The 17,890-nt window shown below is 40.4% G+C and overlaps 1 protein-coding gene across 1 annotated transcript in view; it reads right to left on the bottom strand.

The window, feature by feature from the left end:
* Window positions 1-1,474: 1,474 nt before the first annotated feature.
* The window catches only part of FAM114A1 (family with sequence similarity 114 member A1), a 55,470-nt gene continuing 39,054 nt past the window's right edge, over window positions 1,475-17,890 (bottom strand). Inside the window, exons 9-14 of the mRNA XM_007449411.1 lie at window positions 13,122-13,213; window positions 10,693-10,854; window positions 9,701-9,840; window positions 7,037-7,109; window positions 2,793-2,846; window positions 1,475-1,576 (exon numbers count right to left, since the gene is read on the bottom strand). Of these exons, the coding sequence (XP_007449473.1) occupies window positions 1,475-1,576; window positions 2,793-2,846; window positions 7,037-7,109; window positions 9,701-9,840; window positions 10,693-10,854; window positions 13,122-13,213 (623 nt within the window). The remainder of the gene's footprint in view (window positions 1,577-2,792; window positions 2,847-7,036; window positions 7,110-9,700; window positions 9,841-10,692; window positions 10,855-13,121; window positions 13,214-17,890) is intronic.

Raw genomic sequence — 17,890 nt, 5'->3', positions numbered from 1 at the left:
AGCATCCCAAAAAAAAAAAAAAAAAAAAAGCGCAAGTAGGAAAACCCAGCTTTAATTGATTCCTCAGAGAATTTTTTTTCCAGATTATAAATTCTTATATTTTCCATTTCATTGTTTCAGGAGATACACAAATGAAATGCAGGATACTAGAAAATAAAATGCTGAGAAGTAGGATGATATGAAAATATCCCTACTTTGCCTGTATGGAACTATATCAGGGGAATAAAACCAAAAGTGAATGAGGGATTTTTTCACCCTGGCAAAAGTATAGGCTTCATTTGGCCTGGAGAGAGCTACTGTGCAAGACACCTTGTGACAGTACCTGGAGGGATGTCAGTGGGGCTCCCAGATAGGAACATTGTACAGACCCCTACCCAGAGTGACCATCTGGGGCTCAGGGGGGAGAAATGTCCATTGACAAGGCCTCTCCTGGCCGCAGGGTCTTCTGTACAGCCTCCTGGATTGTGACCATTTAGTCATCCACACATCAGCATTTTCTGTCTTTAGAAGCAATCATTACATTTGCCATTGGCGAGTGTGATCTGTGTATTCATGGAACAGCTTGACTCAGCTGTAGTAGATTTAAAAATGCAGTCCTGGCGGTCTACTCTGTTGTAATTCCCTTAATTTTCTATCTGAATACTTACAAGCTTTATGATTGTGCTATTATATACTTATGGTCATAAGAATTCAATTTTAAACAAAATATTCTTTAGTATCCCTTTTCATATGTATTTTCATCCCATATGTAAAGTTTGGGATAAAAAAGTACAATCAGTTGAAGGGTAGAACATTTAAAAAAATATTAATTTACCTTGTTCTTCAAATTTTTTTAAGGTTTAGAAAATTTATTAGTATTTTAAAGCATTTTAAGAATTATTATCAGAATATCTGTCTCTACTGGGGTGAGATCATATTCCTCTATTGTGAGCACACAGTAGGAGCTCAATAAATGCTTGTTCTGAGAGTACATGACTATAAACAGATACTTACATTCCTCTTTCACCATAATAAGTAATATCTATGAGTAGTGTTATCTCTGGCAGTGGCATTAATATAACAAAACTAAGTTAAGGATAAGAACTGATTTTAAGTCATACTATAAGAGTGGGAAATTTAAAAGTGGAAATTTATAGTCTAGGGTCTGCCCATGAATTTCCAAATATAACATGCTTGACCAGGAAAAGAGAAATGAATATTTTGAGTGAACTCCAGATAAAGGAAATTATCAATACAAAGCCATGTAAATTTAAATTAACATAAAGGAAACATAATTACTTGTAAAAACAACCGTATACATTAAGAGAAATGATACTGTCTTTGAACTTGCACTCTCAATCTGTCTGTGCAAAATTGCTTGTAGTGTCTCCAAACAGGCATCTGTGGTCAGATGCGTCGAAACCATTCCATGAAATGGTATATATCAGAGCAACAGGGCCTGCTGTTTCCTTTAACTAGATGGAGTCTGGCCAGGTCATGGCTGTGCTTTGGAACGACTGGTCTGGATGTGTGAAACCTGCAGGACAGGCAGCAGCAGCTGGAAGGCGTCCTGTATGTATGTGGTGCTATTGGAGCCCTATGAAGGGAGAAAATTGTGGTTGGAGGGTTATTGTCAGAGTTCCAGCTTGACAATTCCTCCCATTTGATAATGTTCCTTTTTCTCATACCCCACACTACTTTAGAATATTTTTCTTTTAATGTTGGTGCTTAAAAAAGATGTAAACACATTTCTTTGGATGTTTCTATTCTGCCTCTGTCTGCCTGGGTTTCCTCTTAGCTGTGTCCTCCAGAACCTGCCTCTATGGTTCCTTGTCTCTTCTTGTCAACTCCATCCCCCTCTGTGGCTGTGTCTTAAACAATAACATTTGTTGTCACCACATTGTTATTCTTGTACCTTGATAGTTTCCCTTAACGATAAGACCCAATTCCTAAACGCATTGCTATAAATACATAGGTAGCCCTCCCTGACTTTTGTAATTTCCAAATTTTGCATTTGACAGGCACTTCAGACAGCAAGAAACTACTGTATATGCATTTTTGCCCATGTTCAAACTCAACTTGTCAACACCTTGTGGCTTCAGTGGGGTTCCCTGGGGCTACAGATGTGCCAGTTCCTTAGAGCTGGTCCCTAATAGAAGGTTTCCCCCACTAATCACAGGTGGAACACAGTGCCTCTAAGTCAAGAATGAGGCCTCCTGGGCTTCTTTTCTTCGATCTTACATCGTTACTTCTGGCAAAGCCACAGCTGTACGGGGCAGCTGCATGTCCATGTTACAATGTCCTGGTGGGTGGGCAGGCCACGGAGTGAGTGGTCACAGAGGATCTTGCCTCTGGTCACTGAACGGACAGATGCTAAACATTCTACTTGTCATTTTTGCCAGTCTGGAGCTTAGACCTAGCTAAACTCAAGGTTATGTAAATGGAGGGAAGTGCCCATTTTTATGAAAATCACCACTGAGCAAGAATCCCTCATTGCAGCCAATTATCACAGTGTTAAATCTGGTGTCAAACTTGGCAGCAGAAATGTTTCTGTCGGGGGAAACAGCAACAGAAATAACATGCGAGCTTAGCGTTTCTCTTTATAATCAGAATTCTTGAAAATGAGGTATTGCTGCTTCACCCGAGGGTTTACAGCTGGTTTAACTACACAAATGTACTCAAAAAAGACTGTAGACGATAAAATTTAGAATTGCAATAACACTTGCTGCCTGGGAGAAATACACACACACAAAAAATGTAGCTCTAACATTTGCTTTGATTCAGAAGCACTTTCTCTCCAGGAGGCCACTTACCTCTAACAATACACTATTGATCATGGGGTTAAGGACCTCAGCCTTCTTGTTGCTCTGTGGAATCAAAAGGATGAAATTGACAGATTAGGTGCTCATACTCCAAGGCTTGTCCCAGAAAATGCAGATGCTGGCTTTGCTGAGGAATCTCTTAGAGAAGAAGGGGAGAAGTGGAATGCTTACTACAGACAAGGCTTCATATTTGGTGCTTCCCCGACACCATCATTTAATTTCGACAGAAATCTTAGGAGGTAGGTAGGTACCATGATAACCTCGATTTAAAGATGAGAAAATAGGGGACGTCTCTGGCGGTCCAGTGGCTAAGACTTCGCCTGCCAGTGCAGGGGGTGCGTGTTCAATCCCTGGTTGGGGAGTTGGGGAGCTAAGATCCCACATGCCTTGCTGCCAAGGAACCAAAACATAAAACAGAAGCAATATTGTAACAAATTCAATAAAGACTTTAAAAATGGTCCACATCAAAAAAAAAAAAATCTTAATAAAAAAATTAAAAAAAAATAAAGATGAGAAAATAGGAATCAGGAAGGTTGAGTAACTTGCTTAAGGTCATGTAGCTAGAAATTTACACTCAGACCTTTTAAACTACTTAAAGCTCGTAGCAGGTCTGGGATTAGGGGGAGGTGAGTGAGTCTGAGTTGTACAGTGTCAGATTCAGTCTTTATTTAAAATTTTGATATTTTGTTCATCATGAATTTTTGGTGTTAATTTTGATTTTTAAAATACTGCATTAAAATATTTATCTAGATGACTGAGGTTGTTTCTTTGTCTCTTTTTGTGCGGGGGAGTCCCCTTAAATTTGGTAGACAAGTTAAGTACCTTTACTTGCCTACCCTAGTTCCAGCCCTGGTCTGCAGTCTTTTTTCTTTTCAATGCAAACACGGGTACTTGGTTACAGGGTGTGTCTTCAAGGTTGGCAGTAAAGTTAAAACACTCTTAAATATAACTTGCAAACAGGTCAGCATATCCCAGTTTGCAAAACATGGAAAGCGCAGAGTATAGAACCTGATGTTAAGTAGGTGTTCAAAAAGTGGGAGTTAGTGTTCATGTCACCGTTGTTATTATGTCCAGTCTTCTCTATCTAAAATGTTCAATCCACTCTTAGACAATAAATAATTACAGGGACTAGAAAGAAGAGGGCAGTCTTAATAGGCTGCTTCCCCTCACTGTACTTGAAAGACTTTATGGCAAACAAAAGTATAGAAATGAACTATTTCTTCCCAGAGCAGCCCACTTTCACTGACATTACTCTACCGAGGGCTAAGTAATGTCCTACTGGGGAAAGCAGGATGGAGTCTTGGGAAAAAAGTCTTTAAAAACCCAGTCATTTTAGTAAGTAACCAGAAAATCCATTATGGTTTGCTTTCATGTTTATTTGATTATCAATAAACCTCTAAAATATAATCAAAATGAGGGCAATAAAATGGCATTGGTTTTCAGAATCAATGAGATGTGCAAGCAATTTAAATAGAGTCTGGAGAGCAATATACACTCATTAACTTCAAGTTATGAATAATGGCTCTTTTAGAGAATACAAACAATGACGATGTGAATGATTCATCACAGCACAAGATGAGAGGTACTGTTGTTGTGAGACGGTATTTCAGTAAACTCCATTTAGATTTGGCTTTTTCTTTCTCCAAACGATAATCTGTGTGTTCCTGATTTTGTTCATACAAACATTTGGACACAAATGTGTGTGTGTGTGTGTGTATTTTTTTCTTTTTTCTTTTTTTTGCGGTACGCTGGCCTCTCACTGTCGTGGCTTCTCCCGTTGCGGAGCACAGGCTCTGGACGCGCAGTCTCAGCGGCCATGGTTCACAGGCCCAGCCGCTCCGTGGCATGTGGGATCTTCCCGGACCGGGGCACGAACCTGTGTCCCCTGAATCGGCAGGCGGACTCTCAACCACTGTGCCACCAGGAAAGCCCTGTGTGTGTGCATTTTATGTGTGTGTATTCATTCAAGTACACACTTGAATTCTGCTAGAGCTTTGCTACTCAAAATGTAGGATATGAATTAGGAGCACTGTTACCACTTGGGAGTTTGTTAGAAATGCAGAATCTCAGTCCTCACCCTAGACCCACTGAATCAAAATCTGCATTTAATAAGCTCTCTAGGTTATTTGCTTGCACATTAAGGTTTGAGAAGCACTGTGCTGGAATACAATACGTTAAAGGGAATGGAAAGCAATACCATGAATATCACCCACTAACATAAATTAATTAATATTTAACATGGATCATATAAAACATATAACACACATAGACACAGACATATACATCCTCATCACTAGGCAACCGTAGAGAACCAAACAGTTAGCTATCTGTCTGCTGTGTCTGATGGGCAGCCAACTGGGAGTTGAGTCAACTGGGTGAATCGTTCACGCTTCTGAGACACAGTTTCTCAGGTAGTAAACTGGAAAGGGTGAGAAGAGGGTACAGTAGAGCCTTGGGAAGCTGAGTCGCCAAGGTCATTCTATCCTGATTAAGAGCTCACACCTCTCTGTAAATCTAGCAGTTACACCAAAGTCCATGGGCATCAGTTAACTTAGATGATGCCAATCACATAAATGTATTTTATCAAGCCTATCCTATCAATGAGCTTCTACCCTCCGCCTTCACTCTGCCTGTTTACAGTGAAGCTCTATTGCTGAAGGCCTGAAATTAGACAAATATAAAAGCTGGTCTTTTTCAAAATAGGAGAAGCAAACCATATTCTTTGACAGCAGAATGAATAGTTGGTATGTAACTCATCCTTTATCAACTAAGCCACTTACAGAAGTCTGAGAGGCACACAACTTGGACAGCCCAGTCCACAATCATTTCTGCTGTTTTTGAGAACTGCTCTTTGCCTGGGGTGGGGGTGGGAAGAGGTGTACCCCAGCAGCAAAGTAGGTCTACATGATACGACCCTGTCCTCTTCACTACTGGAGACACCAAGATGCATATCTGAGCCTTTCAAACCTTCTCACCCAGGATCCTGGAATTTGAATGGAGAGAACCAGGAACTGCTGTAGTTGAGTCACATTAATAATAACACTTTAGAGAGAAGGTACATGAGCTCTGGTGATGGGTCCCCCACGGCTGCTCATATATCTCCACTACCTTTAATAAGCTCCCCTTTCTGTCTAAATTATTTAGTGCTTGTTTCTGTTACTTTGTGTTAGGAAGAGATATGCTGAAGTCCTAACCTCCAGTGTATCAGACTGTGACCTTATTTGGAGATAGGGTGTTGCAGATTCAATTAGATAAGATGAGGTTGTACTGGTCATACCTTAATCCAATATGACCACTGTCCTTATAAGAAGAGGGAAATGTGGGCACAGACACACACAGAGGGAGGATGATGTGAAGATAGAGAAAGAAATTGGGGTTACACTGCTGCAAGCTAAAGAATGCCTGGGAAGCTGGAAGAGGCAGAGAAGGGTCCTTCCCTGGAGGCTTCAGAAGAAGCATGGCTCTGCCAATACCCTACTTTCAGACTTCTAGCCTCCAGAATGGTGAGACAATACATTTCTGTTGTTGAAGTCACCCAGTGTGTGGTACTTGTCAAGGCAGCCCTAGGAAACTAATACATTTGTAACCCAAACACCCTAGCTAAAACAGGAAGTGAAACTTGCTGTTTCTCTTGTAAAGAATCATCTGCCTTTGCATCCAGGGCCTTAAAAGGAAAAGTAGAAAGGTTGAAAAGGAATAATTGCCACTGTCTTCTCCAATCCCATTAGGTTGAGTTACATAACATGACTGATTTCTAAAGAAAATAACCAGAAGCCATAGCTCCAAATGAATGCCGAACCTTTCAAAATTGTTGCCTCGAGAATAGAAACACTTCTACAGATTGGTAAAATTTTTTTCTTTTGGTCAAAGTTGAAGTGTAACAATAAAGCAGAATTATTTTACTAGAGATTGTGGAATTATATATCACAGATGTTAAATAACAGAAGGAACCTTAGTGAACAAATAAAGGAAATGAGGCCCAGAGAGGTTTGAAAATCCACCCAATACCTTGTATGTCTGATATGGTCTCATCAGGGCTAGAACTCAGTCAGATGAGAGCCTTAAGCTGCCTATAGCTAGAGAAGATGCTCAGGCCTCATTTTAGCAAATGTCCCGGCAGAGCTTCTGCTTTGTGGAGCTATCAAAGAAGGTACTATGTCCTCCACTTCATATCACAGCCCCTTGTAGGCCTTCCCCTCAAAAAGGTGAAAAAAGAGTCAGTATCATAATCTTACCCCAACAGTGGTTAAAGAATTTGTAAACTTCTCCGATAAGGAGGCCACTTCCTTGCACATTGCAGTAGTTAATCTGAAAGAAGAAAAAAAAGAGATTTGGGTATTTTTAATAAAGAAAAATAATTGTATTGTTAATACAATTATTGATATTAATACAGTATTCCCTTTAAAAGAAGGGCACTCAAGTTTGAAGATGCTCTGTAGAAATGTTTTCCTCAGTATTCTTCCATGATTCACAATCACAGTTTAATCTAATTCTCACCCTACCTCTTTATCGAAGCAAAAGCATATGCAGGAAAATACCAGGTTTGAGCTCCACAAGGGGTATAAAACTCTTGCCAAGGGACTTTTCTCCAGCATTGTTCATTTGAAAATAATAATGAACATTCACTGAGGTACTATGTTAAATACTTTTATATGCATAATCACATTTAATCTGCATAATGACCTTATTAGGGTCCATTATTATTCCCATTTTATAGATGAAGAAATTCAAACTCAGATGTCTCTTCATATCTTGATAATTTTTTTTTTTTTTTTTTTTTTTGCGGTACGCGGGCCTCTCACTGTTGTGGCCTCTCCCGTTGCGGAGCACAGGCTCCGGACGCGCAGGCCCAGCGGCCATGGCTCACGGGCCCAGCCGCTCCGCGGCATGTGGGATCTTCCCGGACCGGGGCACGAACCCGTGTCCCCTGCATCGGCAGGCGGACTCTCAACCACTGCGCCACCAGGGAAGCCCTTGATTATGTTTTTATGAGATGCCTCAAAATAAAGATCCTGTAGAATATGTTTTTTAAGACTTACATCAAATACATCAAAACTTTACCCCAATGTTTATTCCAGCCATCACGCCTAGGACTTTACCCCAAGAAAATAATGCAAGATAGATGCAAATATTTAACAAAGCAATGTTTGTCATAACATTATAGATGATGACAAAAGCTGAAAACAATCTACCTAACAATGGTGCATTTTGCCTGATTTTTTTTTAACAGTAAGTATGTATGACTTTTATGAAGTGATTAAAATACTATTAGCAAAACAATAACTCCAAGTTAAGAATCTTACATATTAAAAGATCTAGTGATGTCAGTAGAGGCAAGTTTCGTTCTGATAAATAGGGGTTCTGTCTAAGCTATGTATTCAGGTTTGTTGTATATCCATCTATCCCTCCTTCCACTAATCTATCCATCCAACTACTCATCCATCCACCCAACCATCCAAAACTTATCTGCAGAAAGGGTCAGGAGTAAGGCCAAGAGATAGCAAAGAGCAGTTCTGCCTATGTTCTTGGGCAGGTGGGTGGAAAGGCACTTATGGCACAGACATATATGAGGCCTTATTACATTTTGCTTGGAGCAGCTTGGTAAGGTTGGGACAATCAGGGGCTGAGAATCAGACAGGAGCTGAGGGTAAGGTTCTGCTTTCCATACTCAGAAACTTCTGACTTCAGCCCTCCTCTTTCAAATCAGCATGCAAATAGAAAACAGTACTCAGATGTTTTCCTCAATACCTGAAACTTTTCCTATTCTGCCCTTTCCTCTTCCTTCTTTATGTCGAGACAAGTACATATTCTTTGTAGGCATTTTAAGGGCAGGATTGTGCAGTGCTTATAATATCTTCGATTTTCACATGTTCAGATATGAAAATCTACACTAGATCACAAATCTGTACAAGTGAGGAAAAATGCCATCAGAGACACTAATAATGACTTTTTGGAAGGTCCTTCCACCAAAAATTTGCTCCCCAACCTACAATGCCAAATGTAGTAATAAGTGAAGACTAGTTAGCTAGCAAGTGAGTGAATGTGTTGAGATTGTGTGTGTGTGTGTGTGTGTGTGTGTGTGTGTGTGTGTGTGTCTGTGTGTACCCATATATTTTTAGGAGGCTCTTATTTGGGCTCCTGTGTCTATATAATAATGAGAGGGCATCTGGACCTGTGCTGATTTTCTATACCACAGCTTACAGTCATATGTGTAAAAGTTAATGGCTTATTCTTCAGCTCCATAATCAACTATTTTAATGAACGCTCCATACCAGCTATTTTCATGTGTATAACATTATATATATATATATATATATATATATATATACACACATTTTTATTTCACTAAACTAATAATAGTAGCTTACTGAAGAATAAACATATGATAGCAAATATGCACGCAAAAGCAATCCACAGTGAACTGGCTTATGTTAGCGACCATCATTGCCAGAATTCAGAATATGCAGAGCTGGTATGAGTCCCTCGGAACAGTGGGGGTGTGTTTGCATATTTCTGTGAAACTAGTTGAGAAGGTCCATTAAGGTGTCTTTTATCTGTGTGGCATGTTGAAAATGTAATTATATTCAAAGGTCTGTACTTTCAAGATTCTGATCTATTAAAACAAACACTTAGCTCTGAATGATTTAGGGTGTCTTCCCTTAAATCTCTTCATAAATAATTCCTGGAATGTCTAGCTAATTATTACTGTTCTCGCTAACTTGGTTCATTTCTTAAGAGAGTCCTTATTTCTTAAGATGACCACAGAACAATGGAATTAGTTGACATGAAATCTGAATCTTGAGTAGCTGAGGGTGTATGCGTGTGTGTGCGTGCGTGTGTGCATTTGAATGGCACGTATACATAAAATTGGAAAAATAAGAATTAAAAGTAACATTTACTTTATCAGAACTTTTGCTTGGTCGTGAGCTGGTTTTTCCTCTTCTTGTCCATGAAGAATTAATTCTGCTACTTTATGAAGCTGCTCAATACAGCGAGCTGTTACTTCTGCCAGGCTTTCGATGGACTGCATGTATGCTTCCTGAAAGCAAAAAGTAAAAGTCAGAAAATTATTCATTGAGAAGATGCTTTCTAAAAAACTCCTGTGACATTAAAACAATTACGTAATTCCTGGAAAAAAATCCCCCAAAACAAATATGACCTGAAAAAATTTACCCAAAGATTAATGGGTGTACCTAAGACTTTTCTAAGTGGAAATGCTACCATAAAACAGAAGTGTCACCAGGTCCCAGGGACATAACAAGCCTTCTTCACACTGGGTCCCCAGTTCTCAGAGCAGTGCTGGGCACACAACAGACAGGTACTCATGAAAGCGTGTGGAAGGGTGGCTAAATTGAACAGACCTCAGTGGACATTTTTCTTTAGAGTGATCTAATTTGAAACTTTCTTTCTCTAAAATTAAAATTCAACGTAAAATGAAGTTATTACAAACTCATTTGTGAACTTAGGCAGATTATAAATTATGCACATATAAATTTATTAAACTACAGAATAGAAACTGTGGCAATGAAATTCTTTTTTGGAAAAAGCTCCAATTACCTCATTAGTTATGGGGCATAAGGACATGTTATGGTTACAAATTTGATATGATGGAATTTTACCCTCAAGATAAATCAACTATGTTCTTAAATATCTTTTTTCCTTTAAATTATAACTGTAACGCTATGGAGGAAAGCTACAATATCTATGCTAAATCACGAAATGTCCTGGTATAGAGAAATTTTAGTGTTTATTACATTAATACTCATATTTCTATAGCGTGGAATAGGGTATAAATAAAAATGAAATGGCTTCGCCTCACTTAAAATTAGGCTGCTAATAAAATGAACATAATATTACTGCTCTTTAGGCGGACGATCTGTAATGCGTTTACCTCGACTGTCTTAGTTTTCCTTTCTTCCTTCTTGTCTTCTTCGGGGTTTTCAGGTTTCTCTTCCTTTTCTTCCTTCTCTGTTTTGTCCTCTGACTCTTCGGCCATGTCTACTGGCACCACAGTTTGATCTTCTCCCACCCAGTCATGAGCTTTTTTCATGGCCTGCAAAGGCCCCCAACCAAAGCAATACGTTTATTGTACAAATATGGAGACACAAAAGCCAATCCCACGACTTGGATCAAACCCTAAACTGCCAAGGGTGGCTCTCTGTACGTTTAAAGAGTGATGGGGCAATTCCTCAACTTCCTTAAAAACACCCTGTTGTTGCTTTCTGGTAAAACATAGGGTAAGAAAAAGGGACAGAGTAGAAAGAATGTATGGAGAGAAAACTGCAGGGCCTGAGGAATTTTTGGAAAGCATTCTAAAATGATACTCAGGGCTTCCCTGGTGGTGCAGTGGTTAAGAATCCGCCTGCCAATGCAGGGAACACGGGTTCGAGCCCTGGTCCGGGAAGATCCCACATGCCGCAGAGCAACTAAGCCCGTGCGCCACAACTACTGAGCCTGTGCTCTAGAGCCCGCGAGCCACAACTACTGAGCCCATGTGCCACAACTACTGAAGCCTGCACGCCTACAGCCTGTGTTCCGCAACAAGAGAAGCCACCGCAATGAGAAGCCCTCGCACTGCAACAAAGAGTAGCCCCCGCTCACCACAACTAGAGAAACCCTGTGCACAGCAACAGAAGACCCAATGCGGCCAAAAAAATAAAAAAATAAATAAATAAAATCTTTAAAAAAAATAAAATGATACTCAGATAGGAATAAAAATGACTGTCACTTTGGAAAAGCCATAGTATATTTTTCACTTTTTGTGACCAACTGTAAAATTTCATATATATATATATATATATATATATATATATGAAATTTAGCCAGGGTCATTGCTAAAGCAAATTTCCTCATCTGCTATGTCTCATGAAGCCCTTAATATTTCACGAACCTAATAATGTATCATGCTGGAAGATGAAGGATGGCTCTGCTCCTCTCCAACCATGCCAGAACCTCTCAGGGCGGGGTCGGGTGGTGGGAACAAGAGAAGAACTGTGATGAATTTCACTTCACATGAGTGCAGTTTGAGCAACTTGTGGCCTTAAAAGTTTTTGAACAAGCAGAAACCACCTTCCCTATCTGTTACTCCCTGAATTTTGAAAGGGCAGACTTACCAGCTTTTATATGATAGTTTAAGCTGTTTGTTTAAGTTGCATCTGAGCTTATACAAAACTTACTTCTCATCTGAAAGCTTGCATGTCAAAGTTTAATGTGTCATGGTGTTGATGGCAAGTAAATGGAGAGAAGATTAGCGGAGACAAAACCTAACAAACCATGCTTGGTGTGTCCTCTTTTAAGGACAAAGGTTTACCTATGTAAATAAGCCAGTGAGACCTCGGAGGCACCACACACACTCTCTGAGCTGCGGTAGGTGCTGTGTGGAGATGAATGAGGCAATTTCCCTGCTGTCTTCAAGTCACTGACCTGCCAGAATCAGTGACCTCTATCAGAGATAAAGAACTTGCTCACCTCTCCACCTCACTGCCTCAGTCTGCCCTTTCCTAACCCACCTTGATGAGTGAGTACCTGTGTCAACCACTGATCGCTAAAGAGAAGAAAGAGAGCGGGTGGTGGTGGGATGAACTGGGAGACTGGGATTGACATGTATACACTGATGTGTATAAATGGAGGACTAATAAGAACCTGCTGTATAAAAAAATAAATAAAATAAAATTCAAAAATTCAAAAAAAAAAAGAGAAGAGAAAGAGAATGGGAAAAATGACAGTTTTAAGTAATTAATGATCAGTGACCTCATTAAGAAATGCCACAGCAAGACCTTGTAGGAGCTTGCAAAACATCCAGTGTTACTCTCAGAGGAGCCCAGACAGTGAGAGCTCAGATGGTCTTAGACACGACGAAGCACCGGCTTTCCAGTGGGAGGGGTTGTGTGAGTGGCCTGGCTCTGGCAGATGTGCTTTCTCTGCCTAATGCTGGCATGTCACTTTTGAGGGGAGGGGAGATGGAATTTGAAAAAGCCCTTTGGTGATTCTGCACCTTCTTTCCTCCTCTAAGCTGAGGATAACCACTGATCTGATCTAAGACCCTATTTTAAGGAGAAATGACTTGTTCAAGGTCACAAGGTAATTACCTGCAACTAAAACGCAGGTCTCACGACACAGCCTAGCAGGTTCTCCGCAGTCACATTTCATGATGTTGCCTCCTTGAATCTTAATTACTAACCTGGGACTCCCCTCCCGCTATGTGCCATTGGGACTTGGAGTTTTTCTGTTTCAGGTGGATTTCTGGATTTTACAACCGAGAACTTTTTAAAAAAAAACCAAAAACCAACGAGCAAAAACTGAGATTTATATGGTGCTGACCTTATTGAGTTTGTCAGGCGTGGCCGCAACATGCAATTCAAAGAGAAGCTCTGTAAGCATGCTAGCAAATTCTTCTCCCTTTTCTTCTATCCCTGGAAATAGAAAACGACAGAAGTAATAAGCATGATTTATTTTTCATCCTTCAGAATGTGGCAGCTCCCCCAACCTTACAGCCCACAGTCAGAGTATAAGTGGGGGCAGCAGCAGCCCGCCCTCCAGCTGCCAGGCAAAGACGAGCTGTGCCCGTGTATGAGCACAGAAGCGAGGCAGCAGGCTGCAGCTGGGCGAGGGGCTGGTGGAGCCTTGCTGCTCGCAGCTCTAGCTGGGGCACCCCTGGGCTGGCCCGAAGGGCACATGAGGGCAGGGAGGGACCTACTGGTCTTGTTCACAGCTGTAGGTGGTCAGTAGCTGTTTGCTGAATGACTGAATGAACAAATGAATGACCCTTCTCAGGCTTGAGAGCCCTGGGACAACACTGTGTTTATGACTTACAGTACTATTATGCTTAGCATTGCAACCCTTAATGATACTCAGAGTACCCTTTTAGGTCCACAGAGCCACAGTACTGAGCAAGCAGAATCAGTCTCCATGGATCATCTACTTATAACTTAATACTTATAACAACATTATATCTCTGAAGAAATTTCCCACGGTTTCCCAGGACACCTGCCTGGTCCTACAATATTACGTAATGATATGTCTTCCCTTCAGATTGGAAGCTACCTAAGGATACAGACAATATTTGTTTTGCTCATTCCTGAATCCAGAGCATCTAACACAGTGCCTGGAACATAACAGGTGCTAAAATGAATATTTATTGAATAAATAATTTACTAATATATTATACCATAGATACTAATATACTGATTATAATATAACATGTTATATATATATCATGAAATAAAAATAATTTTATATTATTGGTGGGCAATAAAGAGGAGAGATCTTTAAAAGTTACAATCTTATATCTCTCATTTGTATCTACAAGTTGAGGCCATTTTCAAAGTTTCTTATAAGTGCTAAAGAATTGATATCACAATGGATTGTATCACCAGTTTGGGGCGGTGGTGGAAGGATAAAAGCATCATTCATCTGGCCTTATTACATGATCTCAGAAGCCCTCTGAGAAGAAAATACCGTGGCCTATGTTAGTGGGTGAAGGCGGTAGCTTCAGAGAGGACTAAGCTATGTGAGAAATACTGTATCTAACACTTGTCTGCTTGTGCCTATTTCTGTTTTAGAGACAAAATGGTTAATCAGCAGCTTGTGAAGATAGCCAGGATAACTTGTAGGTCTTTTTTTTTTTTTTTTTTTTGCGGTACGCGGGCCTCTCACTGTTGTGGCCTCTCCCGTTGCGGAGCACAGGCTCCGGACGCGCAGGCTCAGCGGCCATGGCTCACGGGCCCAGCCGCTCCGCAGCATGTGGGATCTTCCGGGACCGGGGCACGAACCCGTGTCCCCTGCACCGGCAGGCGGACTCCCAACCACTGCGCCACCAGGGAAGCCCATTTGTAGGTCTTTGTTCAAAGAATTTGGCCTAATCAGTTTATCATCACCTAGAATTTATATATTCTCATTGGGGAAGAGGTCAATAAACAAACTAGGGAAGTAAAACATATATGTCAGGTGAGAAGTTTTATGGAGACGTATAAATCAAGGGAGAGGAATAGGGACAGCTGGGGGTTAGGAATTTCAAATGGAGAGGAGCTGAGAAAATGGCCTTTGAGTAATAACCCAGAGGAGGAGAGGGATGAGCCACACAGATCAGGCGAAGAGCCTTCCAGGCAGAGGCATTGCCAGGGTCAAGTCCAGGAGGCAGTGTGCCTGGCTTGCTCAGGGACAGCAAGGAGGACAGGGTGACCGCCACAGGGGGAGGGAGGCATGTGCCTTGCGGTAGAGGGAGAGATGGCTGTCTTTGTTCACAGTGAAGCTGATACAAGCGAATCATAAAACCCATAAAGCAAGCGCTCAGATGGAGCAGTCTCCTGCAACACTTGATCCAGTTCTCAGGGATATTAAGAAACCTTCCTTGGGGAGGTGATGCCTGAACAGAGCCTTCAAAAATGAGAAGGCTTTAGTCACATGTACAAAGGGAGAGCTGGAGGGCTACCGACTCAGAGAGAGAATGAGAGAGAGAGAGAGAGAGAGAGAGAGAGAGAGAGAGAGAGAGGCCATCAAAAGCTGAGATTCTGTCTCTGCTGGGCAGAGATCTTGGTCTCATCCTCTCTAGGTAGGCAAAGAGGGGCAACTCCCACGGGGTCTCGTTTCCAAACTGCCTGGTCCTTCTCATCTCCGTGAGGCAGTGCTGCAGGGCAGAAAGAACCCTGGCCTGAGGTTGAGGATGTGGAGATTCTCCCCCAGCTCCTGCACCTGTGGCTCTGTGACCTGGGGCCAGTCACAGGGCTTCTTAGCCTCCATTTCCTCCTCTGTAAATATAGGATGATAAAACCCAGCCATCTGCTCTTTAGTGTTATTGTAAGGAGCAAATAATACAACAAATGTGTAAGTATTTTGTAAACACTAGAGTTTTATATAAACTATATTGTTAAGTGTTACAAAGATATAAACATACGGAGATTTAAAATATTTGAGAGTAATCAACACTAAATTAGGATACACGTACTCTCTGTAGCTCCAGCTTTTAAATGTGCATTCGTTCTATAGGACAGAGAAATACACCAATAACTTGTAGCAAATGTTTTAGGAAAATCATCACAGAGAAAAATGGATGTAAATAAAAAACAGATGTTAAAGAATGTTGCAACAAAGAATACCTATTACTACAATTCTTGGTCTGTATGTGTGGCCGAGAAGATCTTCACCAAGTCAATAAAAAGAGAAAATATCTTTTAAAAATCTTTTCACAACAGTGGTAAACCAAATTAGAGACCCACGGCAGTGTGATAAAATTACACTCTGCTGGTAGGACAAACATGCAAATCATTAGCTAATGTTATTAAATGCAGAGGAGCCCAATATTAAATTTATCTAAAAATGACAGTTTATTACATTTTCTAAGACTACCAAATAAATTATTTAGGTGTTAGGGGGCTTTTAGGAATGCAAGTGCTTACAAGAAAAAATATGATGAGAATGCTGTGGTTTCTCCCAGAATTTTGCTCCTGGATTGTCTGTACTCCCTCACTAATGAGATTGCTCTCGACAGCTTTTAATTAATCCCTCACCTTTCTGGAGTTGTAATACTCCATCATATTGGATTGATTTAATGACAACCCTGCTATTCTTCTCTCCCATTCTTCTTTAGGTGTCTAAATGACATTTATTTATTAAATTAAGTTAATTAAAAGTAATTGTGTTTTGATAATCTGGAGCTGCCCTTTAGGAAAATGGACATATTATGGGAGGTAACAGGGTTCCATCACTTAAAGAGAGATTAATCTACCACTTCTTAAGCATGCTGTTCAGGACTTTAATTTTTTTTTTTTTTTGGTCATATTAAAAAGTCTCCATTTACTGAAGCTCTATATTAAGACTGGAACATAACACATGTAGTAACATTTTCTATTTAGCAGTATTGAATCAAGTTTTCTCTCCAAGAAATTGCACTAGTTGGGGATGCCATACTTCATTTACTTACACTGGAAACAATATTTCTTTGATGTTAGGGAGAATTTGGGATCCTGTTTTTATCCGTTCTGAATGACATCCCCTATAAGGCAAAGGTCTACCTCAGGCATCATAAACTGAAGAAAAATAGCCTGCATCTTTTTGGTGATTGTTACTCTGGAAAAGAGGCATCTACATTAGTTCATCTTGGGTTCAGAATACTAGCTGCATGACCTTTGACAGCTAGTATCTTAGTTTCTTCATTATTAAAGCAAAGACAAGATTGTCATCCTTTGTGACTTTGTAGAAACACACAAATGCTCAAAACCATTGTTCTCCAACTGTCTCTTTGATATTGACCTTTTCCTATGCTTCAGTATAATTGATTCTTCTATTTTGATGCAGTGAGCATATCTCATTAAACTGAAGGCACATAAGGTCAGCATGTGGGGCTAAAGCGGGAGATAGTATTTAAAAGACAGTTTGCAAATGCTTAGAATAATTTTGCCCCGAGCATCAAGGCTGAAGCATTCGAGCTCTTGTGTTTGAGCTTTGATTAAAGATATGTAACACGTCTGGACACAAAACGCTTCCAGAGAGTGATGTACATGATATGCATGTACATTATCACAAGTACAACTGTAAATAAAAGTTCTAACTTATTGCATCTTTACTATTTTCCTGGAATTGTGTTAGCACTTTTAATAATAATAACAGCTAACACTTCAAGCAGTTCTGTGTGCCAGGCTCTGTAATATGTTTTTGCATATATTATCTAATTTGATCCTTACAACAGCCCTCAGGAATAGGTATCACTGTCCCCATTTTACAGGTAAGATACTGAATTTCAGAAAGGTTATATAACTTGTTCAAGGACAAATAGCAAGTAAGTAGTGAAAATGTTGCAAATAAGACCCTTCAGATGATCCCAGGAGAAGGCAGCCTTGTGTGTCCAAGGTTGCTTAAGTTTTCAGCGTAACCTACGTGAAACAACTGTCTAGTGCTTGGTGATGACATCAATCACTCTCCATGTACACAACAAAGCTTTACTATATTCTGCTCCCAAATGGACAACTTAATCATTAAGCACGTCCAACTTTGGGAACTTCCTTTCCTCTCTCAAGGAAGCCTTGCTTCTCACAAAATAGGTTCTAGTCTCCTTGGGGTCATGTCATCGTCTGGCTGGAAGAGCGTGGACCTCG

Source organism: Lipotes vexillifer, unplaced genomic scaffold (genome assembly GCF_000442215.2).
Source record: "Lipotes vexillifer unplaced genomic scaffold, Lipotes_vexillifer_v1.1 scaffold153, whole genome shotgun sequence".
Classification (NCBI taxonomy): Eukaryota; Metazoa; Chordata; class Mammalia; order Artiodactyla; family Lipotidae; genus Lipotes; species Lipotes vexillifer.
Note: the sequence above shows the minus strand (reverse complement) of the source record. Positions and strands in the feature narration are given on the sequence as shown.